At 36.1% G+C, this 19,214-nt stretch overlaps 2 protein-coding genes across 5 annotated transcripts in view; one reads left to right on the top strand and one right to left on the bottom strand.

Moving 5' to 3' along the window:
* Positions 1–8,374: 8,374 nt before the first annotated feature.
* Positions 8,375–11,442, bottom strand: LOC137251425 (putative nuclease HARBI1). Of its 2 annotated transcripts, none has more exons than XM_067785982.1 (4): positions 11,072–11,442; positions 9,790–10,110; positions 9,577–9,718; positions 8,375–9,523 (listed from the first exon to the last, which is right to left on the bottom strand). In XM_067785982.1, exons 1-4 carry the CDS (start codon positions 11,261–11,263, stop codon positions 9,117–9,119), a joined length of 1,062 nt encoding a protein of 353 aa, XP_067642083.1. In that variant the 5' UTR covers positions 11,264–11,442; the 3' UTR covers positions 8,375–9,116. The 2 variants fall into 2 exon arrangements, with proteins under 2 accessions (XP_067642083.1, XP_067642093.1); XM_067785992.1 differs by having other exon boundaries at positions 8,375–9,514; positions 11,072–11,440.
* A 2,131-nt stretch (positions 11,443–13,573) lies between these two features.
* The window catches only part of sra (RRM_RCAN_like domain containing protein Sra), a 114,853-nt gene continuing 109,212 nt past the window's right edge, over positions 13,574–19,214 (top strand). Inside the window, exon 1 of one of the 3 annotated variants that reach the window (XM_067785905.1) lies at positions 13,574–14,286. The gene's annotated coding sequence lies outside the window, so the exon portion shown is untranslated. The remainder of the gene's footprint in view (positions 14,287–19,214) is intronic. The other 2 variants (XM_067785916.1, XM_067785925.1) reach the window with 2 other exon arrangements.

Raw genomic sequence — 19,214 nt, 5'->3', positions numbered from 1 at the left:
ATTAGATTTTGTGCCATTTTGTGCGTTTTCTGCATCCTAAACTTAACTTCTTTGGCATAGTTTTCGACGTTATAGATCGGGTCAATTTTTTCTTTTGTTAATTCATTAGGCAAAGTTGCCTTTTTTCCAAAAACTAACTCGTAAGGCGAAAATTGATTGTCGAAAACTGTGCTACTCGTAGTGTTGTGTAGGAAGGTAAAATATTTTAAATAAACATCCCAATCAGAAAAAGTATCCTTTAAATATGCACGTAAGTATTCATTGAACACTCTATGATTACGTTCAATCGTGCCAACAGTTTCATGATGGTATGCAGTTGAAAAATTATGGTTAATGTTTAAAAGCTTTGTTAATTCTTCAAATAATTCGTTTTTAAATTCAGTACCTAAATCTGATTTTATGGCATTCATTGTGCCGTAAGTTAAAATGAATCCTTCAAAAATAGCTGAAGCGATTGTTTTTGCCGATTTGTCCGGTACAGCGACTGTTACCAGATATTTAGTCATGTCGCAAATCATGGTAAGTGCGAACTTGTTACCATATTTGGACTCAGGTAGGGGTCCTATTGTGTCAATTACTAGTATATCAAATGGTTTACAAGGAGTTGGTGTTAAAACAAGTTCTTCTTTTGTTTTAGGTTTAACCTTGTTTAAGAGACAATCCTTACAATTTTTGATATATTTCGATATATCGCGAGTCATGTTCTTCCAATAAAATTTTGTTCGCAATTTTGCGTAAAGCCTTTTCATTCCGCAATGTCCACCGGAAATGGGATCATTATGGTAAATTTTCATAAGTTTTAATTTTGTATCTTCATCTGTTACTGTCTCCACTGGATCTGTTAGTATAATTTCTAATGATTTTAAAATTTTATTTCCAATATTTTTGAAATTCGTAATAGTATAATGTTCGAACATAATATCGTTTTTAGGCCATTCAATCTGCTTAATTTTGTGTTTGCCGGCTTCTGATTCAAGCCTCGAAAATAATTTCTCTAAAGTCATTATTTCGTTAACAAGCTCAAAACTAAGTAACTCGAGTTTCTTATGTTTAATATGCGCAAAAATTCTTAAATTTGTTGTTTTATTATTTTTATCGTACGTATTTGCAGATCTTATTCGTGGGACTTTTTTCGAAAAATTAAATGAAAATTTGTCGTAGACATGTAAAGTAAGTTGTTTTTCGTCGTTTTTGTCTGTTTTCCTATGTAAATTTTTGTCGTTTGCCTTTTTTGTCATGGCTCTTGTCTGTACTGCCAAAATTTGTTTATTAGCTTCTTTAATCTCATCAATTGTTATACGCGATAGTGCATCAGCACAAACGTTTGATTTACCTTTTATATATACAATAGTAAAGTTATATTCAGATAGTTCCAGTCTTATTCTTGAAAGTTTTGAAGATGGGTCTTTCATGTTGAATAAGTATACTAGAGGTCTATGATCTGATTTTACAATGAAATGGGTACCATACACATATGGTCGAAATTGCTTGATTGCAAAGTAAATAGCTAAAAGCTCTAATTCTATAATAGGTTTTTTCTGTTCTGCTTTATTAAATGCTTTAGAAGCGAAACAAATTGGTAAATCACTACCTTGCTGTTCTTGACTTAAAATAGCGCCACATCCAGTTGTGGAAGCATCAACTGTAATAATGAATTGTTTAGTAAAATCTGGATATTGAAGTAATTTTGGTGAAAGTAACGCTGCTTTCAAAGATAAAAATGCTCTTTCGCACTCTACATCCCATACAAATTCAACTCTTTTTCTGCTTAATCGATTTAAAGGCGCTGCCAGAGACGCAAAATTAGGTATAAACCGTCTGTAATAGTTTGCAAACGCGACGAATCGTCGTACCGCGTCTTTGTCAGTCGGTTTTGTATATTTTTTAATTGCGTTTATCTTAAAGTCGTCTGGCAACAAACCTTTGGCTGAGCATTTATGACCTAAAAATGTAACTTCTGGTCGTAAAAAGTTGCATTTATTTGGGTTAAGTTTGAGATTGAAAGATCTACAAGTATTGAAAACTTTTGAAAGATTTTTAATGTGGTGTGCTTCGCTACACCCTATGACGATAATATCGTCGACGTATAAGAATGCGACATTGGGTGGTATACCCGAAAAAGCTATGGTCATCATTCGCGAAAATGAGTTTGGTGCTATATTTAAGCCGAATGGAAGCACTTTCCATCTAAATGCGCCACGATCAGTGCTGAATGACGTAATGTCACGAGAGTCAGGATGCAAGGGGATTTGATGAAATCCTGAAAAAAGATCTAATGTGGAAAAATATTTTGCTCTACCGAGATTGTCTAAAATATCGTCAACTCTAGCTAGTGGGAATTTATCAGCAATGAGTTTTTTGTTTACTGCGCGAAAATCTACGCACATACGATATGCTTTTTGACCATTAGTATCTTTCTTTGGGACTACAATCAAAGGACTATTGTAATTCGAATAACTAGGTTCAATCAAATCGTTGTCTAATAATTTATTTACTTGGCGATTTATTTCTTCGCGTTGAGAATATGGCAATCTATAATTTTTAACATATACCGGATCGTTGTCTTTCAATCTTAGTTTTTGCTCGTAAAAGTTATTTAAAGTCATTTTGTCCGTGTCAAGAGCGAAAATGTCGGCATAATCTATGCAAAGGTCAATTAATTTACTATGAGCATGTTGAGGTATTTGATTTTTTAAAATCGAAGTTAGTTTTTTCGTACGTTTGTCTTCTGTTTCTGTCTTGTTAATTGTATAAACATTGTAGTTTGAAAGTTTTTCTGTCTGAATACTTTTTCTTTTGACACACTTTATATCATCCGTGGTATTTATAACTTTAATAATTGGGTTACTGCAATTAACAATGCACCTAGCTGTGAAAACACCTTTTTCGATTTCCTGCGAGTCCACGAAAAGTGGCTCGGGTGAATTTCCTAAATCAAAAAGTCTGAATATTTCGCATCTTGGTGGAATGATACAACTGTCGCTTTCTGTTCCGTGTAGGATTGGTATCGCGACTTTTTCATTACCTACCCAAAAGGAAATACTATTTCTTTCATAATTAATAATGCATTTGTTAATTTTCAGAAAATCTTTACCCAGTATGCCATCGGATGGAATATTAAAGTCTTCATTTACTACGTGTAAAGTATGTTTAATAGAAAAGTTTGAAAAATTTAAATTTGCGGTAATTTTACCTAAAGTAGAAACTGAATTAGAAGTGACACCGGTAATGTTAATAATGTCGTTCGTATTTAAGGGAATATTTCTGTCTAGACATGATATTTTTATTAAGGAAATGTCGGCTTGAGTGTCTACTAGGAAAGAACAATATTTTTGTGACTCGTTTAGGTGTAATTCTATAAAATCAGAGTAATTTAAATTTAAACAATAGATGGCTATTGGTGAGGGAAGTTCGCTTACTCGCTTAATTCGTCCTCCCTCAGTGTTCGCTCCTGAGGGGCACTGGCGTTTAAAGCGCGAACGTTTGCGTTTCGACCTCTACCATTGGCTGATCTCGAATTGCTGTTTCTATTGTTACTATTGTTTGGATTAGGGTTGGTATTTGGACGCGCATTATTATTTTGATATCTATTTCCGTGATAATTCCTGTATCTTTGATTATTATTACCGTTATAATTACTGTTGTGTGAAAATGAACTGTTATTATTTCTGTAACCAGTATAGCCGCGGTTTGGGTAAAAACCTCGATAACTACCACGTGAATTTCTAAATGTACTGTTACCACGTGATCGAAAAGCTAAAACCTGACGCTCAGTTACTTCGTTGTTTTGTTCTACAATTAATTTTGCTACTACGTCTTTCGGATCAGTAAATGCCGTTGAGGCTAAAATGGTTTTTACTAAATTGGATTTTGCATTTAGACGACACACGTTAACAGTTTGTTCGACTGCCATTTCATGAGCTTTCGTTTGAGTGATCCCTTCAATAATAAGAGACCGCTCAAGTGAGTCAGCTAAATCTTCTACTTTTTTGGCAAAGTCTGTATAGTTGTTATCGCTAACGTGCAACGCTGCAATTCTCCCTGCTACAACTTTCGAGTTGTCTGGTTTGATCCTATTACGTAGAGCTGTTTTAATTTCGTTGACTGAAGCTACTTGTGTTGGTATTGCTTCACGAGCTTTACCCTCTAATTTTGATTTCAAGAACGCTATAAAAGTATTGGTTAAATCTGCAGTAGCGAATTGTTCGAGTAATTCAATTTTGTCTATAAAAGAATCAAGTGCTAGTGGATCACCACTGTAGTTTTCTCTAATAGAATTAGCACATGTGTTAATAAAAATTCTTTTTTCCTCTGGAGTTGCCATGATTTGATCGTTAAGATCTGGAGCTGAATTAGCAGAAGATGAGGCCACGTTTGTACTAATTGGATCGTTAAGATCTGGGTTTTCGTTGGAAGAAGGATTAACTAAGTTTGCACTATTTGGGTCGTTAGGATTTTGTTTTAAAGTAGAAGAAGTTAAAATTTCACTATTTGAATCGTTAAGATTTGGAGCTAAATTAGAAGTTGAATTTTTAATGGAAGAATTTTCGAAGCCTGGAAAATCTGTTGATAAAGAAAATCTATTTTCCTGGTTTGTGACTTTTTCGTTCGAAGATGAAGCTAAACTTTCGTAGCTTGAGCCTGATTTGTCTGAATCGGATTCTGAATCTGAAGTTTTTTTCACTTGTCTACCACTTCTAAGGTTGTACATATGAAATTACTAAAGCACTTGCTTGAATGTTGAATTTATATTCGAAGTTAAATTGTTGAGGAAAAAGAGCGAAGAAGAAAAAAAGTAAAGAAATATTTAACAATTTAGTAGAGGAACTTAATTGAAACTGCAGTGAATTTTTATGAAAGATCTATGAAAGTAATTGATTTTAAAATGGCTCAAAATTATGTATATGAATAGGTAAAAATCTTAAAATGTACTCACGGACGCACCGCTTTATTCAAAAAAATCTCAATTTGGTTTTTCTCGGAACCACCGCGTGTAATAAAAAAATTTGGTTTTTAACGGGACCACCGCATGCACCGAAAAATTGATTGGTTTTTCCGAAAACCACTTATGTATTGTCAAAAAAAATCCAAAATTTATATTGAATGAGAAGTTAATTTAGTTGGAATACGGAGATATTTAATATGAAATTTTAATTTTTAATATACATACATATATAATTTTAAAGAAAAGTACCCGTAGGCAAAAGAATGTTTAATACATATACATATGTATACTTATTTTTGTTACTGCTGCTGCTGCGCTGGCAGACCTGAATCGCTGCTGGTGTTGTCTTCGCTGTTGTTGTTTTATGCTTGAAGTTGGTGGTGGAGAATTTTGAGTGCCGTTAATTTCGCCGTTATGCGTGGCGTGGTGCGAGTGCCGTTATGAAAATTTATGAAATTTTATAAAATTTTCGTTAGATTTTATTTATTAAATTGTATTTTAGTTTTGTTGAATTTGATTATTAGAATTGTCTTTGTGGTTTATTGGACTCAATGTAGGGAATTTGTATTGTCGTTTGTAAATTTAATATGTAAAATTGAATCGTAGAATTGTTTGAATTTGTATTAGAAGAGTATATTTTAGGTTTGTTAAATTTTAAAATTATATCGTAGTTTTGTAGATTTTAGATAGAAAATTATGTATTGTACTTTTATTGTTGAATTGTAATGTAGGAAATTAAATCGTACTTTAGTAGAATTTTATTTTAGAAAATTGTGTATTGAGGTTTTATTGAATTTTAGTTTGGAAATTGCACGGTAGTTTATTAAAAATGTATTTGGAAAATTATGTGTTGAAAATTAGTTGAATTTCATTTAGAAAAATATGTCGTAGATTAGTGAAATTTTATTTTAGAAAATTTTAGGTTGAATTTTAATTAGAAAATTGTGTTGTAGTTTATTGAAAATTTATTTAGAAGAAATTTGGTTAAATTTGTTTAGAAAATTAAGCCGTAGGTTAGAATTTTAATTAGCAATTTAAGTATTGGAATTTATTAGAAATTGAATTTTTAATTTTGCACGTTTATCGCACCACACACACACTTTTGCCTTCTGTCCACTTGAAAAAAAATTCTCACTCACCACTTCCTAGACGTCCGGCTCGTTCCGATGTTAAAATAAAAAAAAAAGCAAAGACCGGGCTCCAGCCTCACGGTCGCCATGTTACGTACCTTCGGTTAACTGTTTGTGGTCTTCGGATGAACGCCATGTGGCGTTCCCTGCTCGGATATGGCTATCTTGGAGGACGCCGCCTCCAGATTGTGGCCAGTTTATGGAACTTAATTTCGTGGCGGTCTTCTACGCCATACACCCATGTATAGAAGCTCGTAAATTAAATTAAAAATCAAAACGCTTCGACTTTTTAGTTAATAATCAGTTTTTTTATTTTAAGCAAAACTGTGCAAAGATAAAATTTATTCTTTTTAATTATATTGCCCGGACTTCTATTTTGTACGCTTGCCAAATTTATAATGATGGCGGTGAAACATGAAAAATGCCGATGTCACTCTTGCATGTCGTTTTTCATGTTTCACCCCACATATATCTTATTCTCTCTTACATACTATATTACAATGGATCATGCCATAATGTGTTGTGTTGTATTCATTTTATGTGTAACATTCACAATTAAATATTATTGTGAGCAACAATGTTGAGATGTTGCCAGATGATTATTAAAAAGTTAAATTGGGGGATTTTATCCTTACAACGATTTGACAGTTCGAGTGTGTTCAGTGAAGGCTTTCTACGAATTTCGAACTTACGATGGATTCAGTAAACGTACTTTCGTAGAATTTACAAAAATCGAGTATACAATGGATTCAAGAATAGGGCTGATTATCTCCCACGCTAACTATATTTTGCAGTAATATGCGTAATTGTATAATGTTGGCAGTAGGAGGGAAATCCACATTATTATCAGTTAAAACTTTGATAATGCCTTCTCGAGCATCCATTTTACAAAATAGTTGTTTAAAAAAAACGCCTATCCTGGCTTAGATAATACTTACGAGACCCATTTAGCGGCAATGGTTAAACAACTAGCTACATCACAGGGTGTACCGAAAAGCGGAGACACAACCCTCTGTTGTATTTCTGTGTATAACATATAGCTGAATCAGTTGTGATAAATAGTAGACGCGCATAGAATACATAGAATTAGTGCAGAGGGTGAAACATAGACACATATTTCAGTTACATCTGAGTATAATTCGTATGGAAATTTAGTAGGACAAATTTTATGCGCAGCAATTTCAGAGGTGTATTGAAAGTTTGTCGCTTAGCAGCCCATATAAAGTTTAAGCGTAAACGTATATAGATGTGCAAAAAAAAAACACAGCTATTATAAGAGATACCAATTTTTCTCAAGTGTTGTTAAAACGAGGTAAATGAATCACTTAATCGACAAATGCAACCAATAATTGATACGTTAAAAATCTTTATTTAAAGAATCGGCAAAAGTTAGTGAATTGCGCTACAGATATGTTTTTGAAGCTATCAAAATATTTTCTATTGTGAACAATGTAAGTTTTTTAACTCTTCATTAAAAAAAAAAAAATAATTTCAGAAATAATTTCAAAAGCATCAATTTTCAACTTACGAATATGCATTCGATAGCTAATTCGGGATTCAAAGGGTTGAGAAGCGCAATACAAAGCTTCAAAGCTTTCGAATCTCAATTGTCAACCTCACCTACGCGAGGGAAATCCTGTTACAAATATGAATGTATCATACACATGTTCAGCAGGAGAGGCTCTGGCGATCCCAAGTCCCTCATGCACTAGGGGGTTGTTGTTGTTGTATTAACATTAACGATAGATAATCCCCGAAGATTCTGGAGAGTGTTATCGATGTTGATGGTCCTTCGCCGGATATAGATCCGGTACGTTCCGGTAACAAAGCACCATTAAGGTACTAGCCCGACCATCTTGGGAACGATTAATATGGCCATCCCGTCCGCCACCCCCAGTGAATATAAATGTAATAAAGCTAATTTAAATATCAAAAAAAAATATTAACTCTTAAAATAAAAAAATTAAATATATTTATGAAGCTTTTTAAAATTTAAGATTATGGAAATTTCATTTGCATACCTTTTGTATTATTTGGAATAATGAGGTAACCTTTTTTTTACTTATTTTTCGTTTAAGTAAGACTATTCTATTATTTTGAACCAAGAAGAAGCTCGAACTCAAATACATACCACTAATTTCTATTCAGAACATTTCGCACTAATGACTTTTTTGCAATTATATTATAAGATTTTGGCTAATCGGAATCAGCGTCCGAAAATACATAGACTGATCCAAAGTATAGATTATTTTTTTTTTTTTTTTGTTTTTGTGTGCCAGTGTTATGAATCAAGGCCAACTTTTTAGTTCAAGCTTTCAATACTTTATTTATTTTTTTGAAAACTTATTAGTAGGCATCTTCTTTCATGTTTATTTTTTCATAAATTTTGTATAATAATTATAAAATATTTTTGTTTAACAAAATAAACCTACTTTTGTTATTCACTGTTGTTGTTTTGTAGAAATTTTAAAAATAATATGCGTATTAACAAAGGGGGACAAATAAGCGAGCCAAATGTTAAAAATATTTAAATTTTAGCTTGGGTTCCATAAACTCTGTTTAGCAACATTTGAACCCATCTGACAAAGGTAAAAGATGGCAAATGATACATTATATTGCCGAATTTACATAGAACGTTTTGTCAAGAACTTCGACTTTGACCGATAAGCACTCCCATTACATTAAAAATGTCTCAAAATTTTTCTTCACTTTGCGTTCCATAAAATTGTGTGTAACAAGAACGCACCTAATCTATGTGAATTCAGCTGTCAAGGAAGGATGGGCAAGAGTTCAAACTCGAAGCACTTAGCGTTCTATGTAAATCCTGCTAATTCTCTTTTATAGGTATCTCTTTTTACTGAGCTTTACGCTACACATAAATCTTGTGTATCAAGACTATGTATGGAACCCATCTGTCAAAGGCAGGCCATGTACTTAGATACTATTAAAAACCGCTTTAAATGCAGCCTTAGAGCCTCTTTTAAATTAAGGTAACGATATAATTAAAAAAAAAGAAAAGAAATTAATAAATGTCTTATCTATTAAGTAAAGTTAGCAATTATACGTTCTTGATTATGTTTTGCCTCGTAAGATGGTCCACAGTAATTAATTAAATAAAAATTATCTGATATGGGTGAAACAAAGTAATTGTTTGTTGATGTTACTAGATTAACACCGTCCAACTCGAATGTTTGCTCGCCCAAACTTATGTTATGCAACGTAGCACACGCATTCACAACCCTACCGGCAAAACCAGGATCATTAAGAAGTGCCCATTGTTGTGCTAAACAACGCCATGTGCCTTTTAGAATGATAAAAAGTCTCTCAATTGGATTGAGAGCTTTGCACAGTGCCTCGTTATATCGAAATTTTGGTGACCCCACTGGTTGGTAAGGTAAGGGCGTCATGAGCCAAGGCTCCAAAGGATATTCAGAATTGCCTGCAGATGCTTTATTTCTTAAAATTGTACTTTAACCTTAATTTTGAAATAAAATAACTTACCGATCAATAACAAATGTTTGGCTTTTTCATAGGAACGCTCCATTATGCGCCTGGCTGCAGATGATTCCCAAATGTATGGAACTTCCTGGGAACCTGGAAACCTTGCATTTACGTTTAATATTTTTAAATTGGGATCACATATCTACATATAACAAATAGTGCATTTACATGAATAAACTTAATTGTATTAGTTAAAAATAAAAGTGTAAATACCATTTGCACTTTGATCGAGTGGTAGCCATTCTCGTTCACATAACTCCATTGATGGGCTTTTGGCGCCAATATTGGCACATCAGTACATCCAATTGCCCCAATTGTATCTTCAACAAAAGGGTATGGTGCTGACGCAAATTTATTTTTAGCGTTTTGACGTTCAATCTGTGTCATTGGAAACCTTACTTTGGTAAAAAACAAGGAACTGTTGAAGGCATCCGTTACACGATGTACACAACTGTTTATTGAAGATTGGCTCATAATAACGCCATTGGGTTTTTGGTAACAACCGGTGGCGTAAAAACGTAAAGTAGCTAGAACCTAGTAATTAAAGAACTTAATTACATATATACGTATTACGTAAGTATGTTTGTACTTTTTTAATTTGCGGTGAATAACTGAAAAATTAGATCTTCCTTTTTAAGACGACTACCACGGCAAACCTTTTTATTATTATAATTTGACAGCATGTAGTACATGGAACGCCCGATGTTCGGCGGGCACATCGTCAAGGCAAAAGACGCGGGAAGACAGGGGACAATACGCGCAAGTCGGAGCTCGCTGTACCAGACTTGCATCGAGGGTTTTCAATTTAGATGATGTGGCCGACATGGAAACGGACTCTTTCTATGAGAAACTAGAAAAGACAAAGCATAAAAGAGAAAATTCACCAGAGTGGACAAGAATGGGGTCTTTGGTCCTACAGGCGGATATTTTACCCTTTTATTAGGGTTACTTTTACTTAACTCTCGGCTTTATTCTCTCTGAGTAATACTCAAGATAAGCGACATGCAGCGTCACTTTGACGATTTCATGTTTGAGTTTCAAAACAAACAACAAACAGATGAAAATTTCAAGCAACCCGTACATAGGATATAAGGCGAAGCTCCATAACAAGTGGTTACAGCTTGCTTAATGCATATTTTAAATCAATTAATAAATACTTAATCAAATAAAAAAATCTTTGGTAATAGTCTAGTTGAGGGGTCGACTGCTAATACGCGTGAAAAAATATCGAGAGGTGTCAAAAGACGCGTATTAATCTCGAGAGCAATAATCCGAAGGCGGAAAAGAAAAATTTCAACTCGTTCAAAAGATATTAACGAAAAACCGAAAAAAGACCCGCGGGTACCTCCGAAACCGGGGGTGAGATCCATAGTATTTTTGCGCAGAACACCTATTACCAAATCTTTTTTTCAAATTTAGTAACAGATATTCTTAATTTTAACTAAACTCGTAGTGGCGCTGTACATGTTTAAATGTCTAAGAATTGTGTACTTACCTGGTCTTCACTTGATAATGCAGTCACATTGTCACTTTTTATCTTATTATCCAGCAGTTCAACCACATAGTCGGCCATGTCGGGACTAATCCGGTAAAGTTTACGGAACTCAGAAGGCGTCATGTCGAAGGGATCATCTCGAAATGAGCGATGATTTAGCAAATCTTGATACGCCAAATATTCAAACGCCATATTGCCACACAACTGATTTGGATGAAGTGTAGCACCACTGTTTATTTATTGTGATTAGGCTTGTGCGAAATTTAAATTTTTTCATAAATATTTCAATACCGCGCGTTCGAGCAGCTGCGTAATTTTGAAAACGGACCTTGTTAGGGACACGAATTCCGAAATGATACTTCACGGTATCGATACTTTTGGCATTCCATGTCGATGCTTTAAACTCGATACTTTTGTGGCGACTATTATTAGCGTCGAGTGTTCGACCGCAGTATGGTATACAGCCCAATTCTAAACAAAAATTTCGTGCGATTTTATCGCTTCTCCCAATCCTCGTATTCTAAATAAAAATTCCTTGTGAGTTTTTTCACTTCTCACTTTCCTCCTATTCTGAACAATGTTCGAAAAAGCGGAAACCGGTTATGGGAGAAAAGTAGGTAGTATCATCTTTTTGAAGATAAAGATGTTCCATGCGCGAACTTCAGTGGAAAGCAGCGGAGCTTCACAAAATTCTAGTCGGTCACTTCCACCACATCACAAATTTCAACACGATTTTTAACATAATTTAAGCACACAAAAACAGCGATTGTGGTTTTAGAATGTAGAAATGTGAATTCTGAACACATTAGCTGAATAAAAAGTTACAAATAATGGTTAAATAACAAATACAGACAGTGGTAGTTTAACAAATTCTGTTGTGGTAAGTGGTGAATGTGACCTACTAGAATTTTGTGAAGCTTGCTTCACACGATTTTTCGTCCCTGCAATGTCTCTATCTGAATATTGTCTCTGGTTTGATTCACAATGCTCTTGGCAGAGCGTTCTTTCTAAATCCAACCTTAAAGCTGCAGACATTGGTGCTTTATCGGTAACCGTATCGGTAACCTTATAACGGCTGATTCGACCAACCTTATGGGAATCAATGCAATCAATTATTGGTGCCGCTAAGTTCGTAACCGTATCGTAGCCAACCAATTGGGTTTTGGTTACCGTCGTAACGATAAACAGCTGATTACGTTAGGGATACGGATACAACGATACGACATACGGCACCAATGACTCCGGCTTAAACAGCTGATTACGTTAGGGATACGACTACAGCGATACGACATACCGCACCAATTACTCCCGCTTATAACAACAAGAATTTTACACAGCCAAAAAGTTAATCCTCGCGTTCCAAAGATCAGTGATCCAGATACCGAAAAAAATTTAACATACAAATGCAACAACAAATTGATGCATATGGGTCCCATTGTTGTAAAGTCATATCGTCCCGAAACATGGAGGAATTGAGAGAGAAGATCCCTATCTCTCAACTCCCGAGGGATGATATCCTCAGGCAGATAGTCTATGAGAAAAGGTATAAAGTGGAACTGGTAGACATGGATACGTGGGAGGAAAGCAGAATTGAGAACATTCATCAGCTAAATAGAATAGTATGGTATACCGACGGCTCGAAGACGCCATGCAAAAGCTGGGTATATCATCGAACAGCACATGTCGGTTTTGTGATCGATCAGCGGAGACGGCGGACCATATCCTCCTGAAGTGTGATGCAATCTCAAGACGTAGGGCTAAGTTTATGGGCTCACCATGGCCAGAGCATTCTCACATCAAATCCCTCAAGCCAGGTGAACTGCTAGGGCTCATCAGAGATGTCGGCTTGGATGAGGCGCTGTGAAGCAGCTGAGGGAACAATAGACCAATGGTCGCAGTGCGATCCTCAATTAATTATCTATCTATCTATTGTTGTTGCATTTGCATGTTAATTTTCTATCCGTAACAAGATCGCGTTTCATTGCAACGCAACAATTGATATCCCAATTCAGGGTTTGCATTTGATGAGCGCATTTTACTTGTTAATTTAGTATCGATTTTTTGAGTATTGAGTCTTCTTTATTCCATACTATCGGGTACCCGATATTTGTAGAGCGATACTTGATACGAGTACCGTATCGATACTTTACATTCGATAACGTGTCCCTAGACCTTGCTCCATCAAATTTATTGATCAATCAACAGTCTGATCTTGTCTTTGAAAATGGTTTCAGGTGATATTTTCTATGGCGACGATGATATCTATCATACACAATGCTGCATATATTAACGATATATTGCGTATTTTTATAATATCCGGTTCAGCGCATCACTAAGAAAAACATTTTCACCATGCTAATAGTTCGCGTTGCCAAAAGTGTTTTTTTCTTATCATTTTGCGAAATTTTCCTCTTTGTACTCATCGTTGGCAACGCTGCTAGCAATTTGTATTTTTTTTATATTTTGCGAACATAAATTTACCGAACGTCAAAGACATAGTGTACCTATACCAAGTGTGTTCACTAAGCGATAAACGTCAAAACTACAAACAGCCTCGCTCACCTGATGGAAATCTCAGGTCTAGAGTCGCATTTTTGGTCTCAACGACAACATTTTTGTCTACCAATCGTCTCGACTTTTTCAATTTTTCAATCATTCGGAGCAATCGGTAATGGTATCCATTTTGAATTCGCTGTCATTCCGAATCCAGCGAGTGCCTGTCAGAATGCTTGACAGATAAGTCAACACACTTGTACTTGTACACTATGGTCAAAGAAAGCTGCTGAAATTTTCTGTTGGTCGCAAAGCAGTGTTATTTTTTCACCTTAGAAGTAATTAAAAGCAAAATTGTGTTGGTAATAATAGCCCAGAACAGGGGTCGACTGCCTTAGATAAGAAAGTTGCATGAAAGCTGTATTGTGCATTGAGTGAAAAATAATCTTAAAAATAAAAAGGGCGATTCTACATAGAGAATTGTCGTAATTTGTGCTTATTGGAAAGTGAATACCAAATATACATATGTAGATCAAAGTCTCGAAAAAGTGTGAAAACGAAAATAATTTCATATAAGTACATATCTTTTTTTTTAAATGTGGGCGAAAGTTTAATTGGTGGGTGAATTTGTATGCACAACTGTTTTATGTGCTTCAAGATTTACAAATAACTGCAACCTGCGAGTCGATTTATTGTTCCAGTTTTAAGAGTGTTGGTATTCGGTGAGTTTTGCAGCAAGTTGGTATTCTATGTATATGCAGGTGTATATTGAAATGTTCATAGTTTCAATGCAAAAAAAGAGAGGGTTATTTGTTATATAATGTACTTTGGTCCTAAATAAACCTTAAGTCATCTACCATATCTGCCAAAGCTGACTTTGGCTATCGCTTTGCAAACATTTTGCAAGTGGCTGCCCGCACAGTATAAACCCTTCTCCGAAGATTCTATACTGCACTCAACTTAATTATTTGCTAGCAGCAATTACTGACAAATTCTCAGACACGAAATCAACTTTATTTGTATGAAATGTTTAAGTAGGATGCTCATCTATCAAGAACCCTTTACAATTTGTCATGCTCACCCCACCCCCGATTTAGGCACAAGTTTATCAATGCTCGCAATTTAGCTACAATGATAGCACTCTGATACAACTCACTTCTTCTGAAAATTTTGAGAAGTTATATCCATTTTGATGGTCCATTATGGTTATGATGATCCAGTTATTGATCTGTTACTAGCTCCACCATTTCGGCAACGATATGATATTACACCTTGAACGTTCTATGTCGTCCAACACTCTCCACGCGAGAGGAGTCCGAAAAGAGTTATTACCATTTTTGCAGTGGTAGTCGATATATCTCCAATTACATACTTCAAATGTGCCTAAATAAAAGTTCAATATGACTTCTAATACGCTCACAAAGAGCTGATATTTTGCCTCTAATATGATTTTTTTAGGACTCTTGATTTATTATAGGTGCCACATCATCCTCACATACTACTCTATTTTGATGCTAATGTGATACTTACATTATCATTGAGAATTTTTGGATACATAAAAAGACAATAAATATTAAGGAGGAAAATCCAAATTTACGCGCATATATATTCCTCTGCACCGTCTATTCATCGGTCCTTTGGTTTGGCTTTGAAGGCTCTATATAGTTTATTAAATCGTTCCCGAGATGGGTGGGCTAGTACCCTTGTGATGCTTTTAACCGGAATGTGCCGAATCTATATCCAGCAAAGGACCATCAACATCAATTACGCTCACCAATAACTTTGAAGACTGACTTAATAGCTACAACAGCATCGGGGCTTATGCTTAGAGTCTCACATAATTTTGTGGTGTACATTGTCAGCTGACCTCTTTGGAAACAGGGAATCCATTTACTGACCCTGACACCGGCTGAAACGTCAAGCGCATATAATATAATTATAGGTCGCAGTGCATCGGGGCCTAATAATAAAAATAATAATAACATCAGAATGATCCATCATGGTCGTACGACTACCTGCCCTACACGACGGCATTGCAGTTTATTTTTAAATTTGGAGAAGGACCGTCCGCCACACCAACGCGCCTTACTGTGGCCTAGAAAGTTTAATGTGGCCATATTAATAGTTCCCAAGATGGTCGGGCTAGTACCTGTTGTTGTTGTTGTTGTTGTAAATTAAATTAGGTTACTCCCCGAAGGCTTTGGGGAGTGTTATCGATGTGATGGTCCTTTGTCGGATACAGATCCGATACGCTCCGGTAACACAGCACCATCAAGGTGCTGGCCCGACCATCTCGGGAACGATTTATATGGCCACATTAAGCCTTCAGGCCATCTCTCCCTCCCCACCCCCAAGTTCCATGAGGAGCTTGGGGTCGCCAGAGCCTCGTCTGTTAGTGAAACGGGATTCGCCGCTCGAAGGTGAGGTTGACAATTGGGTTGGAGAAGCTATATATTGCGCTACACAACCCCTTGAATACCTCAATGGCGTTTGTTACCGGAACGTACCTGATCTACATCCAGCATAGGACCATCAAAGTCGATAACACTCCCAAAAATCTTCGTACCACCGTATATCGGATATCGATGGTGGTTCCTGTGCTTAGATCCGCTCCTGTCAGATTCGTATCCCAGCTCTTACGAGGCCTCTTTAAAAGCACCGAAAGTGGTGCTGTTACTGGGCAAATCCGTTGTTTTCTTAATTGTATTATGTGATCGCTCTCAACAATAATTTTGTATATATACAGATTTCGAAGGTGCTCATTCCATTGGTTGCCTTCTGCGAATTAGGTTGTTTATAAGATCTCATCTCTTCTTCAAATATGTCCATGAAAACTAAAATCGTCAATATCTATGAGTACATTCAATAAGTACGAGTTAAAGATACTGACATCAAAGGTCATAAATTTCCAATGTTCAAACGTAATTAAATGTAAATTTCAATCCCTAATATTATAAAGCCAATGGCCCAGATTGTTGTTGTAGCCCAATACAACTAAAACTGTTGCGATTTTTCAATTTTTATGTCGTTGACGCATGAATATAACATTCTCAGGGCACTTGAACTTGAAAAATTGTTCATCTTATATTGAAAATGATTGTGCTAAGTGCGGTAGCGGCACTAATAAAGCAACAACTACACGTCTTTAACAAATGATTTCGTATAATATAGAAGCACAACAATAACTCTTCCGAGTAGGCAACCAGATGTACATAAATACAGTATATTGGTACATAGGTCATAAGTTAATCGATTGTAAAATACTGCCGATGGTAAAATCAAAAAGCGTGGCTATTATTTTTAGATACAAGTGTCTGATGTTATATTAATTTTCGTACATACTTATTCACATATTTTAATATATGTATATACATACACACGTGTAGAGTCAGGGTGTTACATTTCAATCGTCCCCATTGCATGATACCCCGAACTGATGGTAGCCTAATCTGGATAGTGAGATTGACAGGCATTGCTCCAATGGGTTATGGGTCTGGGTTATGTTATTGTCTTAACGACCGTCAAAACTTGGCTAGCATGTTTCGGTACTAACCCGACCTTTGCAAAATATTTTTTTATGAGTTAGTGCTGTCCCACCTGTTTATTTGTGGCACCCACCGTTACCAAAACCATTCGATTGATAGTCAAAGGTAAAGTTGTCAAATACATTAATTATTTGCAAAACTTTCAGTCAATAAAGCCGTTGAAAAACTACCGAGGGCGATCCCGCTTAGAAAAGCTTCTAATGGAAAAAACTTGTTTTTCTAAAATTTGGATTTGGCTTTGCCTTGGGTATGAACACAGGCTCTTCGATGTGGTAGGCGGAGCACGCTACCTCCACACCACGGCGGCTCGATAATCCATATTTGCTAATCAGTGTTTTTTACAAAACGATTGCCCCGCTGTTTTGATAAGTTTTAAATTTACTGCTCGATGTAAAGTCGCAGAATTTATTTAGACCGTAATGGAGTCTGTTCATACGAATATAAACTGTTTAAGCTGAAATTTAACCACACTAAACTTTATTTTTTCAGAATTTCAATTCCATTTCCACCCACAAATCGATCTTCGAAGTCCAAGTTGGAACAAGGACGCCTTCCACTGTCACATATTTTTTGTAGTGGGGAACAGTATCTAGCTAGTGCGCTGCTGCCATCGTGGTCTCAGATATGCAGACGTCTCGGAGTGCTTGCCAAACACTGCCGAGGCGCGACCCCGCTTAGAAAAATTTCTTCTAATTGAAAAACCTAATTTCTATAGATGTTGCTTTGCCCTGGTGTGAGCCCAGGACCCAGGGCATTCGGTATGGTAGGCGGAGCACGCTACCATCACGCCACGGTGGCCAGGTATACCTATCGCGGGTATATTCTTACCCCCCAACCCGCCGGGGTAGATTCCTCAAAATCTTCGGGGAGTTTATTTGTCTGAGTAATATGCACTATATATACATATCTGCATGTCATATTTTCTGTTGCCTTCTATGTATACATATGTGTGTATGGCTGTTTTCTATTTCATCAAACGCTGGATTCTATTCAATCGTTACACCATACCAACGGACTGAGGATCCAATGCAGTTGCCGAATTTTTCGAATGCGCAATCTCTTACACATTTCTTCGAACTCGGGTTATTCAAAACTACTTCGTTGGTCAGAATGTAACTCCATTGACACATCATACCCTCGGCTTCCTGTTTTGAAATTGGATATGCCTCTGGTCATTTGCTGAAATAATCCATAACCACCAGGACGTATTTATTTCCGCGGTTGCTAGTAGGAAATGGACCAGCGACGTCCACGTCGATCCTTTCATCACTATTGCAGATTCGAAATAAATATAGCAAAGTTAGCAACAACAGCTGTGTTGAAGAATGCATTATAAAATACGATGCTTTGCGTAAGAGCGTTTTAGCCTTCTAAAGTTGTTATCACTAACCGGGCGTCTGTTGTCATTGTTCTTGTCAGGTGCAAGCATATTTTTGTGTTAAGCTCTTATTGAAAAATTAAATGACACAGCAATAGTAAATGTGTTCAGTAACAAAACACACGTAAGTGTACGTTCTACGCGCTTATTTATTAAGGGCCATTTAAACTTCCTTAACCCTAACGCCATAGTCGTAAATATACCCATATCCATAACCATCTCCAATGTGATCGACTAACCCAAAAATCGTGAAAATTTCATAAAAATTAAGAAAACGCAAAATGTTACAAACATATTCCACAAAAAATAAGTCTCTTAGTCATAACGTATCCAAAACAACGAATAAAATATACAAAAAGTTATTAAATCCACCAACTCAAATATTTTTAAGTTATGGATATGGCGAGAAACCAAAAATCAATTGGTCTAGGGCCAATTAATGGTGACTTAAGGGCGAATTAATGGTGACTTAAGGGTCAAAACTTCAGCGACTGGCATGTGTGTGCATCACGGGAGCTATGCGTACATGCCCCACAACAGCGCTGGAGGCTATCCTCGATCTGACCCCGCTGCATATATCGATAGAGCAATCAGCCAAGCGAGCCCTCCTTAATATCGTTAAGGAGGGCTCGGGCAAAGGTAAAGTCATATCCCCGGAACATAGAGGAATTGAGAGAGAAGATCCCAATTTCTCAACTCCCGAGGGATGATATCCTCAGGCACATAG

Source organism: Eurosta solidaginis, chromosome 1, assembly GCF_040869045.1.
Source record: "Eurosta solidaginis isolate ZX-2024a chromosome 1, ASM4086904v1, whole genome shotgun sequence".
NCBI classification, from domain to species: Eukaryota; Metazoa; Arthropoda; class Insecta; order Diptera; family Tephritidae; genus Eurosta; species Eurosta solidaginis.
The sequence above is the reverse complement of the archived record's forward strand: the minus strand, read 5'-3'. Positions and strand labels throughout refer to the sequence as shown.